The sequence below is a fragment of the Marmota monax genome, unplaced genomic scaffold, assembly GCF_021218885.2.
Source record: "Marmota monax isolate L192 unplaced genomic scaffold, Marmota_monax_Labrador192_F-V1.1 WCK01_AAM20220418_F8-fsc00102, whole genome shotgun sequence".
Classification (NCBI taxonomy): domain Eukaryota; kingdom Metazoa; phylum Chordata; class Mammalia; order Rodentia; family Sciuridae; genus Marmota; species Marmota monax.
This window is the reverse complement of record NW_026692494.1, coordinates 3,472,151-3,491,767: the sequence shown is the minus strand read 5'-3', so window position 1 is coordinate 3,491,767 and position 19,617 is coordinate 3,472,151. Positions and strand designations below refer to the sequence as shown.

Here is a 19,617-nt window from a genome sequence, read left to right as displayed (position 1 = left end):
GCTGGGGACAGACATGCCCGGGGGCAGGCAGCTGACACAGAAGCAGGCAGCCAAGTGGTCCTGGAAATGCTCTTTAATCATGATCGCACCCGTCTCCATGATCGAGCTATAACTGAGGACCTGGGACCCAGGTCACCTGGCCAAGCCAATGGGTGGGTGGCTTTGCTGCCAGGCCCGCCGTCCTTCCCCAAGCGTACAGTTCAGTCCAGGCTGGGCCTGCTGCCCGCAGCCATCACCGCTCCACAGCCAGGGCCTCTGCCTGCTGCCCAGGGCAGGAGAAGGCGATGTCAAAGACCTCCCGGTAGTGCTCCACGAAGTGCACCTCCAGGCCCTCGGTGATGAAGGCCGCCAGGTCGTGAAAGTCCTTCCTGTTCTCCGAGGGCAGGATGATGCACGTCACCCCAGCACGCTTGGCCTGGAAACAAGGATGCTGAGTGCCAGATCCAGGACCCTGGGCCCCCCACAGCCTAGGGAGGTGGTGGTCCCTCATTTCTGGGTCATCTGGGACACACCCATACCCCCCTGCTCCACACCAGCCCCACCTCATGATACCTGGGGCAGGGGTGCCAATGGGAGACCCCACACCAATAGGGACTGTCCACTGTCTAAAAAAGGGCTGAAGGAGCAGCTGGGACAGCCAGCTCAAGTTGGGCTCTGGGCCCAGGAGGCCAGCCTGCCCAATAGGTGTGATGGGAGTGGTGGCCACGGCCTGTCCCGTGGAGGGTCTGGAAACTCACTGCAATGGTCTTCTCCTTAATGCCACCAACGGGCAGGATCTTCCCTGTGAGGGAAACTTCACCCGTCATGGCGAGGTTCTGCCGGACGGGCTGATCCATGGCCAAGGACAGTAGGGCCGTGACGATGGTGCAGCCAGCACTAGGACCGTCCTTGGGGGTGGCACCCTGGTGGGAGACATAGGTGGGCAGGTGGCCACTGTTGGGGGCGGCAGGAAGGATCTTGGGGGGTGGCAGAGGGGAGAGCTCACCTCAGGCACGTGCAGGTGGATGTGGGAGGTGACCAGGTACCCATTGCTGGGGTCCTGCTGCATCAGGAAGGCCCTGGCGAAGGTGTAGGCAATGCGTGCGCTCTCCTTCATCACCTCCCCCAGCTGGCCTGTCACCTCCAGACTGCCGTCCTGGTCCTCCTTGTTGCCCTTGAATGGTGGCCTCCTCAGGGACGTTTCAATAAACATGGTGGATCCTCCTGGAGGAGGGTGTGGAGCCTGTGACCACCAGTGGGTCCTGAAAACCTGCCTCTGCCGCCTACTGCTTCCAGGGAGGCAGGTCATGGATGGCCCAGAGCCCACCCCCCTCTGCAGAGCACTAACTTGGTGGACACAGCCTGAGCAAGCAGGGTCCTAGTCACTTGGAACCTCCTTTGCGCAGCCTAGAACCTGCACCCACCCGTGGCCAACCACCGGCCCTCTCTGCCCAGGGTCATGAAGACACCCCCCCACACACAGTAACCAATGCTGCCCTCAGCTGGGACCCACAGGCTGCCCTGCTGCCAAGTATAGCCCACTCCCCAGCTCCCTGCCCTTAGGTCAGGGTGGGCTCAGACTGGGGGCCGCCCCACCCTCCCAGGTGTCACAACACTGCTGGCTGCCCCACCTTTTTTCTTGCTTAGCTCCAAATCCCTGGGCTTCATTCCACATGGTCCCTCAGGGGGAAGGTGTTCAGTACGACAACCAAAGGGATGGTGAGCTACAGACCCTTGCAGCCCTGGGGTCCAGCTCACCCATGGCGGTCCAGGCCAGGCCCATGACCACACCCGGCGGCGTCACGTCATACATGCGCTCCACTGTGAACACGGGCTTCCCCACAAAGTCCTGCAAGTTCTCGGGGGTCACCTCCACAGACTCGGCCTCACCGCTGACAATCTTGTAGGCCGACTTCCGCAGCACCTGGGTGGACAGCGGGGTGCAGGTGGGCGACGCGGGGTGGAGGGGGCAGATCGGGGCAGGAGCAGGGCCAGTGGGCAGAGTCGCCGCTCACCTTTTCTACCTGCTTCTGCAGGTTGCGGACGCCACTCTCCCGGCAGTACTGTTTGATGAGCAGGGTCAGCACATCTGAGGACAGCTTGGCCTTGCTCTCGTCCAGGCCACACAGGGTGCGGGCCTGAGGCACCAGGTACCTCTACAGGAGGAGTGCTGTCAGGGCCCAGAGTGGCCCAGGACCTCAGGCCCCACCTACCCACCTGGGGCCTGGCTGGCAGATGAGACCAGCAGGCACTAAGCAAGCGGGGTTGCAGGTGCCTGGCCCTGCAGAGGTCACATGCCCCTGTCCTGCTCTTCTTATGCTACTGCATCAACAGACCCTCTTGCTGTCCCAGTCACCCTGTGTGCCACTCCCTACAGGAAAGCCCCCGGGTCCCCTGGGCTCACCCCACCACTAGACTGAGTGTGTGAGGCTGCTGACTGCCCGCCTCAGCTAACAGGAAGATGGGGTCACAGGTTCCAAGGTCACCCAGAGCCCAGCACGGCTCCCATCACACAGTGGCCCTAAGCTCTGGCAGTGTGGCCTAAGACATCTGAGACACAGGGCCAGAGCCACGTTCATCCTACCCTGGGGTTGGTCCCTAGACTCCTGAGGGGTCCTGTGCTCCTGTCCTCCAGCCCCAGACACTGAAGGCTCAGCAGGGCAGGGCGAGGACACTGGGGCTGGGGGAGGGGAGAGGCCCCCGCAGCCTTTCCAGAAAGCAGCCGGAGATCCTGCTCCAGGTGCAACCAGGCACCTCAGAGGCCACTGTGCCGCTGGGGACCACCCAATCTAGGCTACCAAAGCACCCAGGCCTGGGCCAGAACTCCCAGTGTGACACCAAGAGCAGGTGAGCACACTTCCTGCACCCAGTGCAGCGTCTCTGGCAGGCAGGCATCTCAGTGTGACCTCAAGAAGGGGATGCTAGAGTGGCTCCCGCCACCGCACAGCGTGACCCCGAGGCAGGAGAGTGCTCCAAGGACACCTGTGCCTGAATTCCTTTCTTGCCTCATCTACCTACCGCTGCGCAGTCCACAGTGCCCCTACCCAGGGCCACCCGTGAGTGGACTTCTGCAAAGCGGAGACCCAAGCAAGGCAGCTCCCGCCTCTGGGCCGGAGGCAGCAGGGACGGCTGGCCCTCACCTCCGCAATGGCCAGCTTCTCCTGGGCCACGTAGCCAGACACATTGATCATCTCCATGCGGTCCCTCAGTGGCTCGGGGATGGTCTCAGTGACGTTGGCCGTGCAGATGAACAGCACCTGGGGAAGGTGGTCAGGTGCTGCCACCCCAGGGGGCCTGGCCAGCCCCTGCCCCGCGAGCCCCAGGCAGTAGGACACGCACCTTGGACAGGTCCACGGGCACGTCCAGGTAGTGGTCCAGGAAGTTGGCATTCTGCTCCGGGTCCAGCAGCTCCAGCAGTGCTGAAGAGGGGTCCCCCTGGTAACCCCGGCCTATCTTATCCACCTGGAGTGGCAGAAGGCAGGTGGCACTGGCACTTTGCCCCACTCCTGTGCCACTCAGGACAGCAAGGGGCGAGAGGGACACCTTCCCCCTATTGGAGCCAGTGCCACTGAGACGGCCCCAGTAGGGTGGACCCCCACAGTGACAGCACTCCCTGGTCTGGGCACCCTTGCACCCTGCGGCGTGTGTGCCGGGGAGTGAAGGGTGGGCCGCAGCACGACCGGGGCGGCTGGAGGACAAAGCCCGGCACACACCTCGTCTATCAGGACCAGGGGGTTCTCCGTCTTGGTCTTCTTCAAGCACTGGATGATCTTCCCGGGCATGGCCCCCACGTAGGTCCGCCTACAGCGGGGGGCACAGCTGGGTCAGGAGCCCAGGAAGGCCCCAGGGCCTCAGCACACCCTGCACTCAAGCAATGAGGAAACCACCAGCCGCTGGTAGCAAGAACACGCAGTCACCCTGACCTGCCTCGCACCCGAGCCGGAGACGCAGGGTCTCCAGCCAGACACGAGTGGCCTGGACCACGGGGCTCCCTGGGTCCCCCCAGCAGCTCACAACTCCTACCCAGATGCCGAAACTCGGCCTCATCCCTGGCATGGCAGACCAGCCCCGTCCGAGTCTTCCTAAGGGACAGCTGCAAGGCCAGCTCTCCAGGGCCTGCACTACAGGCACACGAGGCGCGTCCCCAGGCCTGGCCACAGCCCGGTGCCTTCCCTCCAGGGGCTTCCTGATAAGCTAGCTACTTGCTCTGCCCAGGGACACCTGAGACAGGAGTCCTGCGCCGAGGCCCAGCAGGGCAGAGCCCAGGGAGGCAGAGGGGGATCATGGGGCACAGAGACCCCACCTGCTGGAAGGGGAAAGCGGGCTGGGGCGCCGGGAAGGCCTCGCGGGATATGCAAGAAACACTCAGGGAGAGGCTCTGAGCAAAGGTGGAGAGGGAGCCAGTGGGTGTCTGGAGGAGCAGCTCTCCAGCTGAGGGCCCGGCTCACGCAAAGGCCCTGAGGCAGGACCAGGCCTGGCGTGTTGGAGTGAGGACTGCTGGGGCAGGGGGAGGGGGCAGGGAAGGCAGGGAGGGGACCGGAGGGGACAGGCCTGTGGTCTCCAGGAAGACTTGCGCTTTGATCCAGAGGGAGGTGGGAGCTGTGGAGGGCTGTGGGCCTGCTGCTATGATGACGTATTTTAGCCCAGCTATCAGTGTCCTGTCCTTGTCCTTGCCTTGGAACCCAGACTGACGTCGTCACAGAAAGCCTGCCCTTCTACCCTCAGCCCCTCTTGTGTCCTCCCCTCCACCTCAGAGGACGCCTACTGGCTCCTCTGCTCCGCCAAGGTCTCCTCACCCCCAGGGAGTGGCCTCTGCCTTGCAGGGCACACCCAGGAAGGGCACACTCGGCCTCGGTACCGGCTCCCGCAGCCTGCTGTGGCTCCTGTCCCCTGCTTTCCTAGAGCCCCTTGCCCCGCAGGGAGGCTGCCAGGCCTGCCCATGAGCCTCGGCAGCCAGACATGTCAGCACTGGGAAAAAAGATGTCACCTCCTCAACAGACTTGACTCTCTTCCTTGCTGTGGTGCTGGGGATGGGGCCCCAGGCCTCGCGGCCACCCAGCTCTGTAAGCAGCGAGGCCAACCTGGAGCACACGCTTGGCTCGCACCAAAGCTACAGCCGAGCTTTTCCACAACCACCGCCTAGGGGCTGGGGTGGCCGGAGGCCCTCGGAGAAAGCAGCACCCTCACTGCGCACCCAAGGCCACAGCATGCAGTCACTGGACACGGTTCCAGCCCCAGCCCTGGGCCTGAACGCAGGAGAGAACAGGCAGGTGCTGTCCCTGGCACCTGCGACTCCGCCCCAGCTCCCAGGGAGGAGCAGCTGGGCAGGGCGCCAGGCCACCCAGGGACTCTGCCTAGAGCACCAGGGCACCAGGGAGTGGGATGCCAGGACACCAGATGCCACTGCGGGGCCTCCGACGAGCCTGGCCAAGAGCCTCCCAAAGAGCCTGAGGGGGGGTGGGTGTGGGGCCAAGGCCGCCAGCTGGACTTGTGGGACCCGCCCACTTCCAGACACACTCTGGCGGCCACCCAACAGGCAGCCAGGGGCAGAAGCGAGAGGGGAGTGCAGGGGAGGTGCACCAGGCCCACCTGTGCCCCTTGATCTCGGCCACGTCGGTCATACCCCCGACACTGAAGCGGAAGTACTCGCGGTTCAGGGCGCGGGCGATGGAGCGGGCAATGCTGGTCTTGCCCACGCCGGGGGGGCCATAGAAGCAGAGGATCTTGCCCTGGGTGGAGCCGCGGAGCTGGCTGACGGCAATGAACTCCTGCAGGCAGAGGGGGGCTCAGCAGGGCTTGGCCTCTCCCCGGGAGCGGAGCGGGTGAGCAGCTCTCCCTCCCCGTCTCCCCAGCGCCTGGGCTTCAGGAGGGCGCTGGGCTTGTGCCAAGGGCTGGCTGGAGCTGCCATCAGCCCCAGGAAGGACAGCACATCCAACTGGACGACCAGGTGCCAGACAACAGGTGCCCAGTGGCTGCACCCACCCTTGTCAACGCCCCCACACACCCACCTCCCTCCGGCTCCTGTTCTGTCACCCATCCTGTCCAGTTTCTGTTGCCCCCAGTACAACTTTTATCCCTGTGGCAAATCCATGAGCCCTCCACGGTGGCGGGGCCAGTGGCCCAGGCCCCCGCCCCTCAACATCACTAGCCCCCACCAGCACCTTCAAACCCTTACCAGGTGGCCCTCATAGCACAGGGCCACGAGACCATGGCAATCCTCGATCCCCAACGTGCCCTGGGCACCCCAACCAGGCACCCAGAATGTGGGCCAAAGGTGCTTGGCAGGGGCAAGGGCCAGGAGTGCTGGTGTGACGTGTCCTCTAGAGCCCACCACTGGACACACGAGCTCTGTGGTCACATGGCAGCAGGTTTGGGGTGGGGCCTGGCGAGGGCAGTACTGGCCCAGGAGAGGCAGAGGTCCCAGCTGGCCACCTCCCACCACAGCACAGAGGCCAGCACCACGCTCAGGGCCCTCCCAGCCTCCAGAACTGAGCCAAGTCAAGTCCTGTCCCTTATAAGTCCCCGTTCCCGGAACTCAGCCTTGGCATCAGACCAGGAGAGCAGTGGGGCCCCTGTGCCCGGCCTCACCAGGATGCGCTTCTTGACGTCCTCCATGCCGTAGTGGTCCTCCTCCAGCACCGCCTGGGCGCGGGCCAGGTCCAGGTTCTCCTTGCTGCACTTGCCCCAGGGGATGGACGTCAGCCAGTCGAGGTAGTTTCGGGTGACACTGCCACAACAGAGCCTGGTGAGTGGGGTCCCAGTGCCCCGGCCTCTGCCGCAGCAACCGCACGGCTGTGCGGGTCCTTCATACCATATGCCGTGCCCACCATGGGCGATGTGGGCCCACACAGGGCAGCGCCCCTGGGCGGTCAATGCCTTGGAAAGCCATCGTGGTGGGGACTTACGGGTCTCTCTGCCCCTGGGACAGGGGCCCTGCCTGCTCTACTTCTCAGCCAAACACCGGATGCGCAGCAGAAGGGCCTGAGATCTAATGTGCATCACAACCACGTTGACCTTCTTGTGCCCTCGAGGCCAAGACTGAGGGAGATGCACAGAGGGGACAAGGCTTAGGACGGGGGAGAAACTGGACCCAAAGCTTTGGGTGGAGGAGAAGGCCAGGGTTACTGCAGGCTGGGAGGGCCACCCAGACTGACCCGGAGCCGGGGCTGTGCATCTCTGGATGGCAGCTGCCCTGGGCCATGAGCGCGTGGGCTGGGGGGAGGTGGAGACCTCTTAACTTTGGGGAAGAACTGCCACCAAGGAATGAAAGGTATTGGGTAACTTAGGGACGTGCTGCCATGAAGTCCACCCTCTGGGGCACGGCTTGCCCAGATCAATGGCCCACTGGGCCCCATGCCCGGGGGATTCACATAAGGACACATCAAGCCCAGTGGGAGGACGTCACCAGGCAGTGCCACAGCCAGACTCGGGCTGAAGGAGCCTCAGGCAGCTGCAGGTGTCCAGGCTGAACAGCAGCCGGAGGCCTGCTGCAGCCACCCTGTGGGACGGAGTGCCAGGGCCTGGCGGACGGTGCCTCAGGAAGGGCGCAGCCAGGTCAGCAAACAGAGCCCCAGAGCCCCGCACAGAGTCTGCCACGCACACTGGCGCACATCCGGAAGGGAAGGGAGCTCCAGGCCTGGAGGGCTGGTCCCCAAGTTTCCAAAGCCCCTAGGAGGACACAGCACTTGCAGGGGGACAAATGGCTTCCAAAACATCCACCCCGCCCCCCCCACCTGTGAAACATGCCGCCTCCCAGGAGTCCTGCAGAAGGGCCCCAGAGTGGACACTCTGGGTCATCTGAGACCCAGTGTCACCAGGGGTCCTTAGGAGTGAGGGAGCAGGAGGTCAGAGCCTAGAGGACACTGTGCTGCTGGCTCTGCAGATGGAGACGGGCCCAGGAGCTCCTAGAAGGCTGGGGGACTCTAGGAGCAAGAAGAGGCAGGATGCAACTCTCCCAGGGCCTCAGGAGGGACCAGCCTGAGAGACCTCCACTGGACTCCCGCCCCAGAACTCAGATGGTGTGCTAGATCTTCTTAAGGCATTGTCGTCTTAAGGGACTGTCACAGCAGCAGTGGGACACTTAGATGCCACCCCAGAAGCAGGAGTTCGGTGCTAAAGCTCCAATGCCTTCCCAAGTGTTCCGGGCCAGGAGATCTGGCCCAGTAGCCAAGACACCCAGGACTGGGTGCCTGCCTGGGTCAGGCCGCCCCTGAAGAGCTGTCCCAGAGCCTCCTGTGATCCCAGAGCCTTGGGAGGCCGAGGCAGGACTGCCAGGTTCAAGGCCAGCAACAACTTAGGGAGACTGTCTCCAAAAAATAAAAAGGTCTGGGAGAGAACTCAGCTGTACAATGACCGTGGGCCCAATCCCCAGTACCACCGATGAGAGCTGTCCCAGGGCCTCAGCCCGGCCACCAAGCCCACTGACACGTCCTTGAGGCCAGCCTCTCCCCTCCTGGGGGCAGCCTGCTGGGAAGCTCGGTTCCTGGGCCCCAGGCAGAGTGAGCTGTGCAGGGAGGGGCCAGGCAGCACGGCTGTGCGTGGCAGGCGTGGGTACAGCGTGGGCTCCTCCAGCCCCATAGGCTTTCCCCACTTGCGACAGTATTCGAGGAAACAGGCCCGGCAAGGCCAGGGCCACAGGAAGACCTGGCCATTTCCTGGCTGCTCTCAGGGGACAGAAGCAGAGGTGGTCTTGGGGTAATGGCTCTAAGCCAGGCACCCCTGCCCTCAATCCTGTGGTCACCTCCCAGCCCAGGGCCCTGATCACCAGGCCCCAATCTGCTCATCTGTACAATCAGGGAGACGGTGGCAGTTCCAACCGGGACAAGGAGAGCGACACAACTGGAGCCTCTCCACACCCTCTGTGACAATCTACCCGCAGACACAGCTCCCGGCCCACCCACTGCTGGGGATCGAGGTCCCGCGTGGAGGCGGCGCTCACTTGAACTCCGACGAGTGGTTGTCCAGCAGGCCCAGCTTGCTCAGCTCCTCGGCCACCACATCCATGACGTGCTTGGGCACCACCAGCTCCTTCAGCCGCTCACGGAACTTCTCTTCGATGGCGTCCTTGTCCTCCTTCTCCAGGCCCAGCTCCTTCTTGATGATCTTCAGCTGCTCCTGCAGGAGGTACTTGCGGTGGGTCTGCTTGATCTTCTCCTCCACCTGCGAAGACACGGGGGGGGGGGGGACGGGGGCTCAGGGCGGCGGCAGGCGGTCCGCCCACGCTCTGGACTCAAGAGCCCGAGTGCCAGCCCCATGCCATCTCTCCTCTGTGCACGTGGTGCTGGGGTGGGACCCAGGCCTGGCATGTGGCAAGCGAATCCTACACTGAGCTGCACTTGTCAAGACTTGGGGTCTCGCTACAGCGCAGCTGCTGATGAGCACTGGTGCCCCAGGAAGGCTGGCTGGCCTCCCCGCTTCTCAGACAGGGCAGAGGCCCGCAGCTCAGCCCACCACCTACTGCCCTGCTTCCTGTGAGAGCTGCCCAATATTCTAGGCTTCCCAGATCTAGGCGGGCGTGAATTCTACCTAAAACTAAGTGGGAAAAGCGGGTCACACCAAAATACCACCGGGGCTCCAAGAGCAACGTCCAGGCCGGCCAAGGATAGGCTCCAGGGCCTCCGAGGACCCAGCACAGGTGCAGTCTGGCCCCTCCCAGCCTGGCTCCCACGGGCAGCCAGCATTGGGGGAGGGGCGTACAGAAACTCTCACCAGGACCTGGGACAGACCTGGGACAGACCTGGGACAGCTCTCATTCTCTTGGGCTCATGACTCTGGGATGGTTTCACAGCCCAGAATAATAAAAGGCCCGAGAGCTTATGGACCTTGAGTCAGAGTTGGCCAGGTGCAGTGGCACCTGAGTTCCTAGAGACTTGGGAGGCTGAGGCAGGAAGATCAACTGAGCCCAGGAGTTTGAGACCAGCCTGGTGACTCCCTCTGTGACCCGGCCGCCCGTCTTCCCCGGGGCAGCCAAGTCGCTGGCTCACCTCCCGCCCGAGGCGCTGCTGCAGCTTGCTCAGCTCGAACTCCTTCTTCAGGAGGGACAGGGCCTTGTACAGCCGCCTGGGGATCTGCCGAGAGAGGGAGGACAACCTCATGGTCAGGAGTTGGCCTGCGCACGTGCAGGGTGGCCACAGCAACACCCCAGAGCTGCCAAGAGAGGGAGGAAGCTGCCCACGCCTCCCCGACACACAGCAGGCTTGAAAACGCCTTCCCGACAAGGCCCGGGGGTCTGCGGCCACATGCCCAAGACGTCCACAAGTGTGCACGTCCACAGAATGGCAAAGGCAGGTGACACCTGAGGACCTGACTGAAGGCAGACTGACTCGCCAGTGGCCCACACAGACCCACAGAGCCTGCTGACCGCAGTCACCTCACAGTGCTGAGCCCGGAGGCTGCCCGGTGCCCAGTACCGCACGGGCACAGCCAGGCAGGAGGTCACTCACGTTGGTCTCCTCCAGGACATCCTGCAGCTCATGGGACTCGGCCCCAGTCAGCGCAGCACCCATGTCGCTCAGGTAGATGGGGTTGTCCACCACCCTCTGGCCTGCCTGCATCATCTGCAGCACTGACTCCCTGCAAGGGACGAGGGGGGTCACTGCCACAGCAGCCAGGCCTTCACCCTCACTGCACTGTTGTCCCCAAAGAGGCCTAGGCCTTCCCGTCCTACTGCCTAGTGCTGCCCTTCCACAGCCAGAGCCAAGAGGGCCTGCTGTGCCCCAGCCTAGACCTCCTGCGGCCCCCTGCAGCAGGTGGTGATCCGCCCCCACAAGACTCCGGCCCTCTCCTCCAGACGATGAGAGCACAGGCTCCAGGACACACCAGGAAGGGCAGGAAGGGGAAACACCCCAGGTCTCGGGTGTAGGGTGTCCCCTGCACAGAGCAGTCCCTGTGTTCTGCAGGATGGCCCTCTTGGAACGCCCCTGCCACCCGCTGCATAAAGGGCCTCAGGCTGGCCCAGCGTGACCCAAGGGCATGCCAGCCACTCACGTGGGGGACAGACCTGTAGAGGGGGTTCAAAGCGATGATGTCACGGATGGTCTTCACAATCTCAGCGGTCAGGGCCTGGTGAGTAGGGAGACGGGGCAGTTGCATGGGCCTGGAAGCCAAGGCCAGCAGGGGGTGTGGCCCAGGAGCCCCGCCCACCCGCCACTCCATCAGCTCCCTGTCCACTGAGGCTAGACCTGGGCTTGGAAACCAAGGAGACCCACATCTTCAGTGAAAGACGTTCACTTTCAAGGAGTGAAAGCTAAAACCAAAGCCTGTCTCCTCAGACCCCCTGAGCCTGGTCCTCAGAATAGACCATCTTGGGAGGAAAGGGTAGGGCCCACCTTGGCCTCCTCCTGCACCTGAAGCTCTGTGCTCCTCACCCTCACCCACACTACAGCCTATACGCCACCAGGGCTCTCAGCCCACCACACCCTGGAACCTCGCACCAGGCTCTCTCCAGAGACAGGGGCCCTCCGCTGTGGGCGTGACAGAAGCCTGTTTTCCTTCTTGCCAACTCTGGAAGCCATGGGGAGGCCAGTGTCACTGCTGGAGCATGAACCACACCTCACTTGTTCCCACAAGGCCACCAGCTCTGAGCAGGGCATAGCCCATGAGCACACAAGTGGCCTGCAGGGGCTGCCAGTCACGCTGAATGACGTCCAGCCCGGCCTCTAGTCACTGGTGTGGCCCTGAACTGACTTCACCTCTGCAGGCTCACTGGAGGCCTCCTACCCATCACCCAGCACTGTGAGGCCCGCCCGCCCGCCCGGCTGCAGATTCCCAGGGGACACCAACACCACGCTCTCCACTGCAGCAGAGCCACTGGCCAAGCTTTTTTTTTTTTGTTACCAAGGACTGAACTGGGCTCCAGCAGCCCAGGGGTGCTTAGCCACTGAGCCACATCCCCAGACCTTTTTTATATTTTAATTAGAGACAGGGTCTCACTGAGTTGCTTAGGGCCTTGCTGAGTTGCTGAGGCTGACCCTGAACTTGTGATCCTCCTGCCTTAGCCTCCCGAGCTGCTGGGATTACACCATGGGCAGCTCTTTAAGTTAAAATGAGTGTAGGTAAGTCTTCACCTCCTGTCCTCAGCCACACCAGGTCACTGAAAGCCCGTGTGCACCCAGCACGGGTCTCAAGGGCTTCACATGGCCCTGTGCATGGGACTGCCTACCCAGGCCAGCACAAGTGCAGCACCCACAGCCAACAGCACCCGTTGCCCGCACTGCTAGGAGGAGCCCCCGCATCCGCAGCAGAGCCCCAGGGGACACAACCACAAAGGGCCCAGACCATCCCTTGTGGCCCCACCTGGCTCATGCTGTCCTTAGGGAGGCGGCCAGTGACATGAGGCACACCCTGAGAGTCACATACACCCCAGGCCTTTGATTAGCTTGCTAAATGGCCCTGTCCCAAGGGACATCGAAGGCTGGCTCTTGGCTCAAAGAAGGCGGCAGGACTGTCAAGGTCTGAGGCCTGGGGGCCAAAGGCTGATTCTTTCCTGTGGAGCAGCCAGGGGTCCCCTGCTTGGAGGGTGGAGCGGGGACGGAGGTGCTCTGGTGGAAGCTGGAGACTCCTGCAGGGTCAAAACCTGCCCCCCATAAGAGGAAGGTCTGGCTCGGCCTTCACCCTCTGGCCCAGTTCCACCGGAGGCTGCTGGGAGGAGCTGTGCTGCTCACTCCAGGGCAGGCCTCCTGCGGGCCTGGCCCAGGGGCAGGCAGCAAGTCCTGCCCAGGCCACGGGGCCACTAGAGGGAGACCTGCACGACAAGACTCACTTTGACTTCTTCAGTGACCTGGAAGTCCTCGTGGACGACGTTCTCAACCTCCACCATGAGCACCCCACTGGAGGAGTCCGAGGTGGGCTCCGGCGCCACCTCCAGCTGGGGCTTGGTGCCCAGGTCATCCTCCGCCTCCTTCTTGCCCCGCTTGGGCTTCCGCCGCGGCTTCTGCTTGCTCTCCACCTCCGGCTCCTCTGGCTCCACCTCCAGCTGCCTGTTGATATGAATCCTGGGAAGGGAACGAGGTGGAGGTGAGGCTGAGGCAGTGAGCCCAGCACCTCAGTCACAGAGGCAGAGGGGACACAAGCTCCTTGTGCTAGAGGCTGAGCTGCTTTCTCAGAGGCCCAGAGACGGCCCAGGACATTCCGAGGGAGTCAAGCCCCTGGGTCTTTGGGAGGAGATGCCAGCTAGCAGGGCACAGGCCCCTCCCCAAGGCCATGCACCGTGACCACACCCCCGCCCAGGGGTTTCTTCATTCCCTTCCGACTCAGTTTCAAGAACATCTCTGCAGCCACCCCCCAACACCCCCTTCCGTATGAATGCACTGTGATCTCAGAGCTTCCGTCTGTCCTCCCTCCTGTGCCCATTTTCTGCATGCAGCCTAGCACCCGAGACAGGCCCTCAGTGTGAGATAAACGGAAATAAGCCTTTGGCCTCGAGGGTCTCTCCTCCGCCACACTGGGTAGTAGCAGTACCTTCCTCAGAGGGTGGCCTGAGAGCCTCCTGGGATGTAGTCAGAGCCTGGCTGACACTGGGCCCCTGACACCCAGCCTCTGATGTGCCCAGGACAGGCACCAGGGTGCTGGGCAAACCTCAAGCCTCAGGGGCTGGCAGGCCTGCTTCTGTTGGGTTCCCTGCTGCCCCTCGGTGTCCCCAGGCAGCTGGTCCCACCCCCACACGGATTTATCCCTTGCATAAAAGAGTGCAGCCGCGCACATCCTCCCGCCTCAAGTCATCGCCAGAGACTGAGAACACCCAGCAAAATAAACCCTGACAGCCTGTGGGGTCGCAGGCGGTTTCCTCTGCTTTCATTCATTTCCACTGCATCTTACTCCTTCCCCTGGCCCAGGAATCCTTCCAGGGGACAGAGGCGGCAGCTCATCCCTACCCCAGGAGCAGAGGACAAGGGCCTGGAAGCCTGTGGCAGTGGGACACCTCCAGCATGTCTCAGAACCAATGCCTAGTCCTGCCGCTGACACAAGAAAAGCCTCTGTAAGAACAGGGAGGGCCCCAGGGCTGGAGAGGCAGCTCAGCTGGCAGAGGGCCCGCCCCACACGCACAAGGCCCTGGGTCCAACCCCAGCGCCACGAAAAAAGAGAGACACACACACACACACAGAGAATAAAGAGAACAGGGAGGACTCCAGACTCAACAGACTCCAAGAGGGGCCCAACGGGTGGCTTTTTAGAAACTCACTCACTGAGACCTTTCCTGCAGGGACCCGGGTGCAGGGCTCTGAGGAGACGCATGCTTCAGAAGGATGCTCCTGGAGCACACCAGCCTTTTTTTTTTTTTTGGTAGGTACCTGGGATGGAACCCAGGGACGCTCAACCACTGATGCCAGGCTAGCATCTTTTATTTTTTAGTTGTACGCAATACCTTTATTTTGTTTTGATGTGGTGCCGAGGATCTAACCCAAGGTCTCGCACGTGCTGGGCAAGCGCTCTACCTAGCTGAGCCACCACCCCAGCGCCACCCCTCAGCATCTTCTGACCTCTTGATTGATCAGCCAAACTTGCAATCCTCCTGCCTCAGCCTCTCAAGTTGCTGGGATTACAGATGTTCTAGAGTGACTGGTAATAACCAAAAGGCTAAGCAGATTATGAAGGTTTTACGTGCTCCTCAGCAGGATACAGGCAGGTGCTCCTACTGAAAACCCATTGCTGCAAACGTTAAGCAGGGGCTGGGTGTGCTCAGTGGTGAAGCACTTGCCCAGATGTGCGAGGCCCTTGTTCCACCTTCAGCAGAACCACACACTCTCACACTCACACAACCACTGACAGAGGCACTTTAAGCTGGGGGCCATGTGTATGTCCGGTCAGAGAAGTGGTGGAACTTGCCAGCTGTGTGCACTTGCTGGTAGGCACAGGCCTAGGCACCTGGAGGAAAGGCTCTCCCACCTGCCAGTATCTGAGACAGCTTGCTACTCTCTGTGGTGACAAACCTCAGCCTTTGTCCACTGCTTTGCTCTTAGTGCTTATAATGAATCTGCATAAGGCTGATTGACAGGGTGGACCCATGCAGGGACGGGGCACTCCAGGGCTGCTCTTTGTACCTGCCTCATGTGCAAGGGTCCCACATGACAAAGCCCTTTGCTGGTCAGCTCACACACCTTCTGTGTCCTGTGACGATCATGCGCAGCTTATCTCCAAGGTCCTGCATCTCGTGGATCTGGGCAAACGTCCCCGTGTGGTAGATCTCCTCCAAGCTCTCGACCACATCGGCCTCATTGCTGAGGGACAGCAGAAAGGTGCATGAGCCGAGCTGCAGAGCGCACAGCGTCAGGGGCATGTGGGATAGAAGGGCCCTGCCGGCACTTTACAAACAGTGGCCTGGGGCTAGGGCACGGCTCAGTGGCACAGCACTTGCCCAACACACGGGAGCACTGGATTGGAGCCTCAGCACCACATACTAAATAAAATAAAGGCATTCTGTCCATCTACAGCTAGAAGAAAAAAAATTAAAGCAAAAAGCAGAGTGGCGCCCTGGGCTCCCACAGGGTGACCTCCACAGGGCAGCTCCTCGCCAGGTCAAAGCTGAGGAAGGGTTCTCTTCCACTCTCCTTTAACTTGGAAGAGACCTCGGGCTGGCTCGGCACTCGAGCAGCCTCCCAGGTGCCTTTTAATACTACAGGTTCTTGAAGCTAGATCCCTCATCTTGACAGTTTGCAGAGATTCCCTGCTCGGTGCTAGGGTGGAGCCAGGCGCGGCCAGCACTCTACACAGAGCCCGGGAGCTCAGTGCAGGAGCCACCAGCGGAGTCCTCAGCTGCGACTAGAGAGGCATTCTGCCCAGCCCTTAGCCGGGGCTCCTCTTAGGTCAAGGGGAAAGGTCCACGCTACTCTACACAGCAGGACTGCAGGGAGCCAGGCGCCAAGGCCCCTTCAACAAAAGAATGAAGGAAAAATGCCACTTACTTGTCATCTCTCTTTAGAAAGACGCCGACATATGGCTGGGCAAGACGGACTTTCCTTCTCAACAGCTCAACCAACTTCTTATTTTTAACCTAGCATGACAACAACCCGAGTGAAATGCAGGGCAGGTCTTCTACTGACACTCGACAGTTTTACTCTCTACGGACATGCTAACCTGATTCAGGACACTAATCAACATGGTCCAGGAATCTGGACCAAAAGGACAGGGGTGGGGTTACTGGAAGGGGATGGGGCAGAACAGTATTACCTAGTGTAGTGGCCCCTCCCACGTTTCCAAAGAAAATTCAGGGGCTGGGACTCAGTGGTAGAGTGCTTGCCTAGCATGTGTGAGGCACTGGGTTTAATTCTCAGCACCACATATAAATAAATAAAATAAAGGTTCACTGACAACTAAAGAATATTTTTTAAAAAAAATTCAAAGTAGACAATGACCGGAACCAAGAAATTGCTTTAACATCCCGCTCAAAAAGCTGTTTCAGGGCTGGGATTGTGGCTTAGTGGTAGAGCGCTCGCCTAGCACATGTGAGGCCCTGGGTTCAATCCTCAGTACCACATATAAAATAAAGTATTATGTCAATTACAACTAAAAAATATTAAAAAAAAAAAAAAGCTGTTTCAGTGGCAAAACGTCTGAGTTTGAAAATCATAACCATTCTGCTTTTCTTAATGTCAGGACAACATATGTGGAGGTCAAACGTGGCCTCTGCACAGGCCACACTCTCACAGGAACTATCTCCTCATCCACTTGTGCTGGTCATGTTCACACCCCAGAACCACAGCACTCTTGGTGTCATCCCAGGGGCGGGCCAGAGCTCCATTGACCTCCAGGAAGCATCTGGCTGGCAGGGTGCAGCCATCTGAGACTCAGCTGATTCCCTCCACTCGTTCCTGGCCAGATCTTAGTTAATGAACCTTAAGCTTTAACAGGCACCAGAATCAGTTGCAGGACTGCTTAAACTGTCGGCGGGGCCCCACCCATGCAATTTCTGATCCAGGAGGCCTGGGGTGGGCCCCAGAAACAGCGTTTCAAACTGACTGCCAGGTGACACTGAAGCTGCTGGCCCAGGGACCACACCAAGGATCAACAGAGGCTCTTGTCTTGTGGTGGGAACACCTGACGCTGTAGATTTATTTTTTTATTTTATTTATTTTTTATTTTTTTGCAGTACTGGGGATTGAACCCACTGGTCCTCTACCAGTGAGTTACATTCCCAGTCCTTACTATTTTCTAGGGCAGGATCACACTAAGTTGCTGACGCTGGCCTCAAACTTGCAATTCTTTTGCCTAAGCCTCTGAGTAGCTGGGATTTCAGGCAAGACTACCACATCCAGCTTAGACATACTTTTTCTGGGAAGAAAGTGTGTAGTATCCAGTAAGAGGATGCAAGACCCCAAAATTAAGAAAGGCTGCTCCACATTCAAAGGCCACCAATTAGGAGAGAAGCTATTAGAGCAAGAAGTATTAACTACAAAATCAAGCATAAACAGAGATTTGCTAACAGGTTCAGAAATGTTTATTGGGTCCCAAAGAAGCCACCCCCACTTCTCCCCTGCCATCAGCTGACTGTTACACCCTCCACACCTCTCTCTCCATCCCCGTGGCAGAATCCTTGTTATTTCCAGGGTAACACTGACAGAAACACTGACGACCAGGTCTCCTAATGCAGTCCACAGTGACTTGTTTGGCCCTCCTGGCTAACTCCAGATGGGCACAGGACTTTCTTGAGGAGTCATCTCTCTGCTGGGGTACTGGGGCAAAGGGCATCTGTCATTATGGGGTGGGAGGCAAGCCTGGTGAACAGTCCTGGCCCCAGAAGCCTGGGAAGATAAGGAGGACAGCTGGGGGTGGGGTCAAAGCTGGGCCGGAGGCCTTCAGGGAGGAGTTCTGAAATGTCACCAACATCTTCCATGTGCACCTGCCACAGCACTCGTAGGAGGAGTTGCCACATAACTTCTAACTTCCTCTGGGTAGCAAATTGCAGCAGCAGCATCTCACTACTGAGGCAAACTAAGTGCCAGACACAGATCCAAAGCCTTGACACAGAACTTCATGTAAGTCCCACAACAGCTCCTACCAGTAAGATGCTACTCTGATGTCCATTTCACAGACAAGAAAATCAAGGCCTTGAGGAGTAACTTGAAGAGTAGTGGGGCCGAATGACTCCTTGGGGTCTTGCTCTGGTGTGTGCCCCAGAAACCATTACCCAACATCAAGGAAAGGTCTTGAAAAGGGAGCTCAGACACACAGAATTGGAGAGGGGCTTCGTCTGTCCCTCCCCACTCGTGGGCTGCTGCCTCTGCACTGCCCTTTCCCCTTCCAAGCGATCCTTGGGATTTATTTATTTATCCAGACTCTGGAATGTGAACGCAGAGGCTGACTCACTGTGTGACCCTGCTTACAGGAATAACTGATAACCTTTCTCCTCCCTGGACTTGAGCTCCCACTGATTTTAAAGGGGAGGGGGTGGTAGGTGGGGGAGAGGCATTTGGGTTCTTCTCACTCTAAAAGCTGAATGACAAGGGCCTCCTGCAGTCACTGCTTTCTCCCTCTTACATCACCCTGCTCCTTCCCGCCCCCCTCATGGCTCTTCCTCTGAAAGGACCTGGTTTACTGCCTCTTCCACCTCCACATCTGCTCCTCAGGCCAGATGTTCACCACTGCCTTCCTCTGCCTGCCCCGTGGCAGTCATCAAGAACACTGCTGAATGAATAACTCAGTCCTCCTTCCCCTCCCTCAAGCCTCTTTACCATTCCTCGCTCTATTATTCCTGGCGGTCACTGCTGCTTATTTCATCCTCACAGAAGGTCAACTCCAAAGGCCGGGAATCTAAAACTACCTGACAGAGCACAAGCAACCAAGAAATGGTTGTTTAACGAGGAAATGAATCCTGATCCCAAAGAGGTTCCTAAACTGTCACCCGAGGGAGTTACAGAAGAGTACGCGGGCTGCAATACTGCCTCTGGTCCGCCCGGCCTTCCATCACCAGGGCTCGAAGGGGGTCCTAAGCTCACGGAGCCCAACTCCTCTAACAAACCCAAGGAACTCAAAAGGGTGAGGCATTTGCTCAGGAGCACCCCACCAGTGCCGCGCGGATGAGACTCCAACTGCAAACTCTGAGAAACTTCGGAGAAAGTTCTGCGGCCTGAGGGCGCTACGCGATCCCTCGGTCCAACCTGTCACTTGCAGAGGTGGGGAAACCAAGGCCGAGGCGGGGGCTCCCATTACCTCGATGATCTTGATAAAGCGCGGGAACACGGGGTTGCGGGTGATGGCGATGAGCGGCAGGTGCGGGAACACGTCCGGGATCGTCATGGGCGTGAGCGCCGTTATGACCGGGCCTTCCCCGGCGCCCGCACCGCCCCCTGCGCCTTCCTCCCCGCCCCCGTCGGCGGCATCCTCGCCGCCCGAGAATGCCCCGCTGCCGCGGCTGTTCGCTTCCCAAAGCCCTCGCCACTGACCGGCGGCTGCCGGGCTTCGGCCCCAAAGCGCCCAAGGAGGCGAAGCGTCGCAGGCCCTCCGGCCTCTGGGCAGCCACGCGCCGGCCGCGGTCGGGCCCCTCCCCCCGGCGGCGGCCAGCAGCGGCCGGCGCAGAGCCCAGCACCGCGCCGCGCGCCACAGCCGCACGTAGCCTGTGCTCGCCGCCATGGCCCGGCCATACTGGGGGCGCGCGGGAGTCACGTCATTTCCGCTCTCCGGGCCGGGGCGCACGTGACGCCTGGC

General features: G+C 60.3%; 1 protein-coding gene across 1 annotated transcript; it reads right to left on the bottom strand.

The window, feature by feature from the left end:
- Positions 1–58: 58 nt before the first annotated feature.
- On the bottom strand, positions 59–19,557 carry Lonp1 (lon peptidase 1, mitochondrial). The gene is made up of 18 exons (XM_046443933.1): positions 19,123–19,557; positions 15,879–15,967; positions 15,075–15,194; positions 12,740–12,971; positions 10,979–11,040; positions 10,422–10,551; positions 9,963–10,046; positions 8,918–9,138; positions 6,568–6,706; positions 5,569–5,747; positions 3,693–3,780; positions 3,319–3,441; positions 3,120–3,236; positions 1,995–2,135; positions 1,738–1,903; positions 986–1,203; positions 738–902; positions 59–415 (listed from the first exon to the last, which is right to left on the bottom strand). Exons 1-18 carry the CDS (start codon positions 19,540–19,542, stop codon positions 233–235), a joined length of 2,877 nt encoding a protein of 958 aa, XP_046299889.1. The 5' UTR covers positions 19,543–19,557; the 3' UTR covers positions 59–232.
- Between the last annotated feature and the right edge of the window lie 60 nt (positions 19,558–19,617).

Excerpts from the sequence above, each read along its gene's own strand:
- Lonp1 (XM_046443933.1), bottom strand. The coding sequence starts at position 19,542 with ATGGCGGCGAGCACAGGCTACGTGCGGCTGTGGCGCGCGGCGCGGTGC. Across the intron at positions 15,195-15,878 it reads TTTCTAAAGAGAGATGACAA|CAATGAGGCCGATGTGGTCG; the intron begins GTAAGTGGCATT and ends GCTGTCCCTCAG. Across the intron at positions 5,748-6,567 it reads ACGTCAAGAAGCGCATCCTG|GAGTTCATTGCCGTCAGCCA; the intron begins GTGAGGCCGGGC and ends CTCTGCCTGCAG.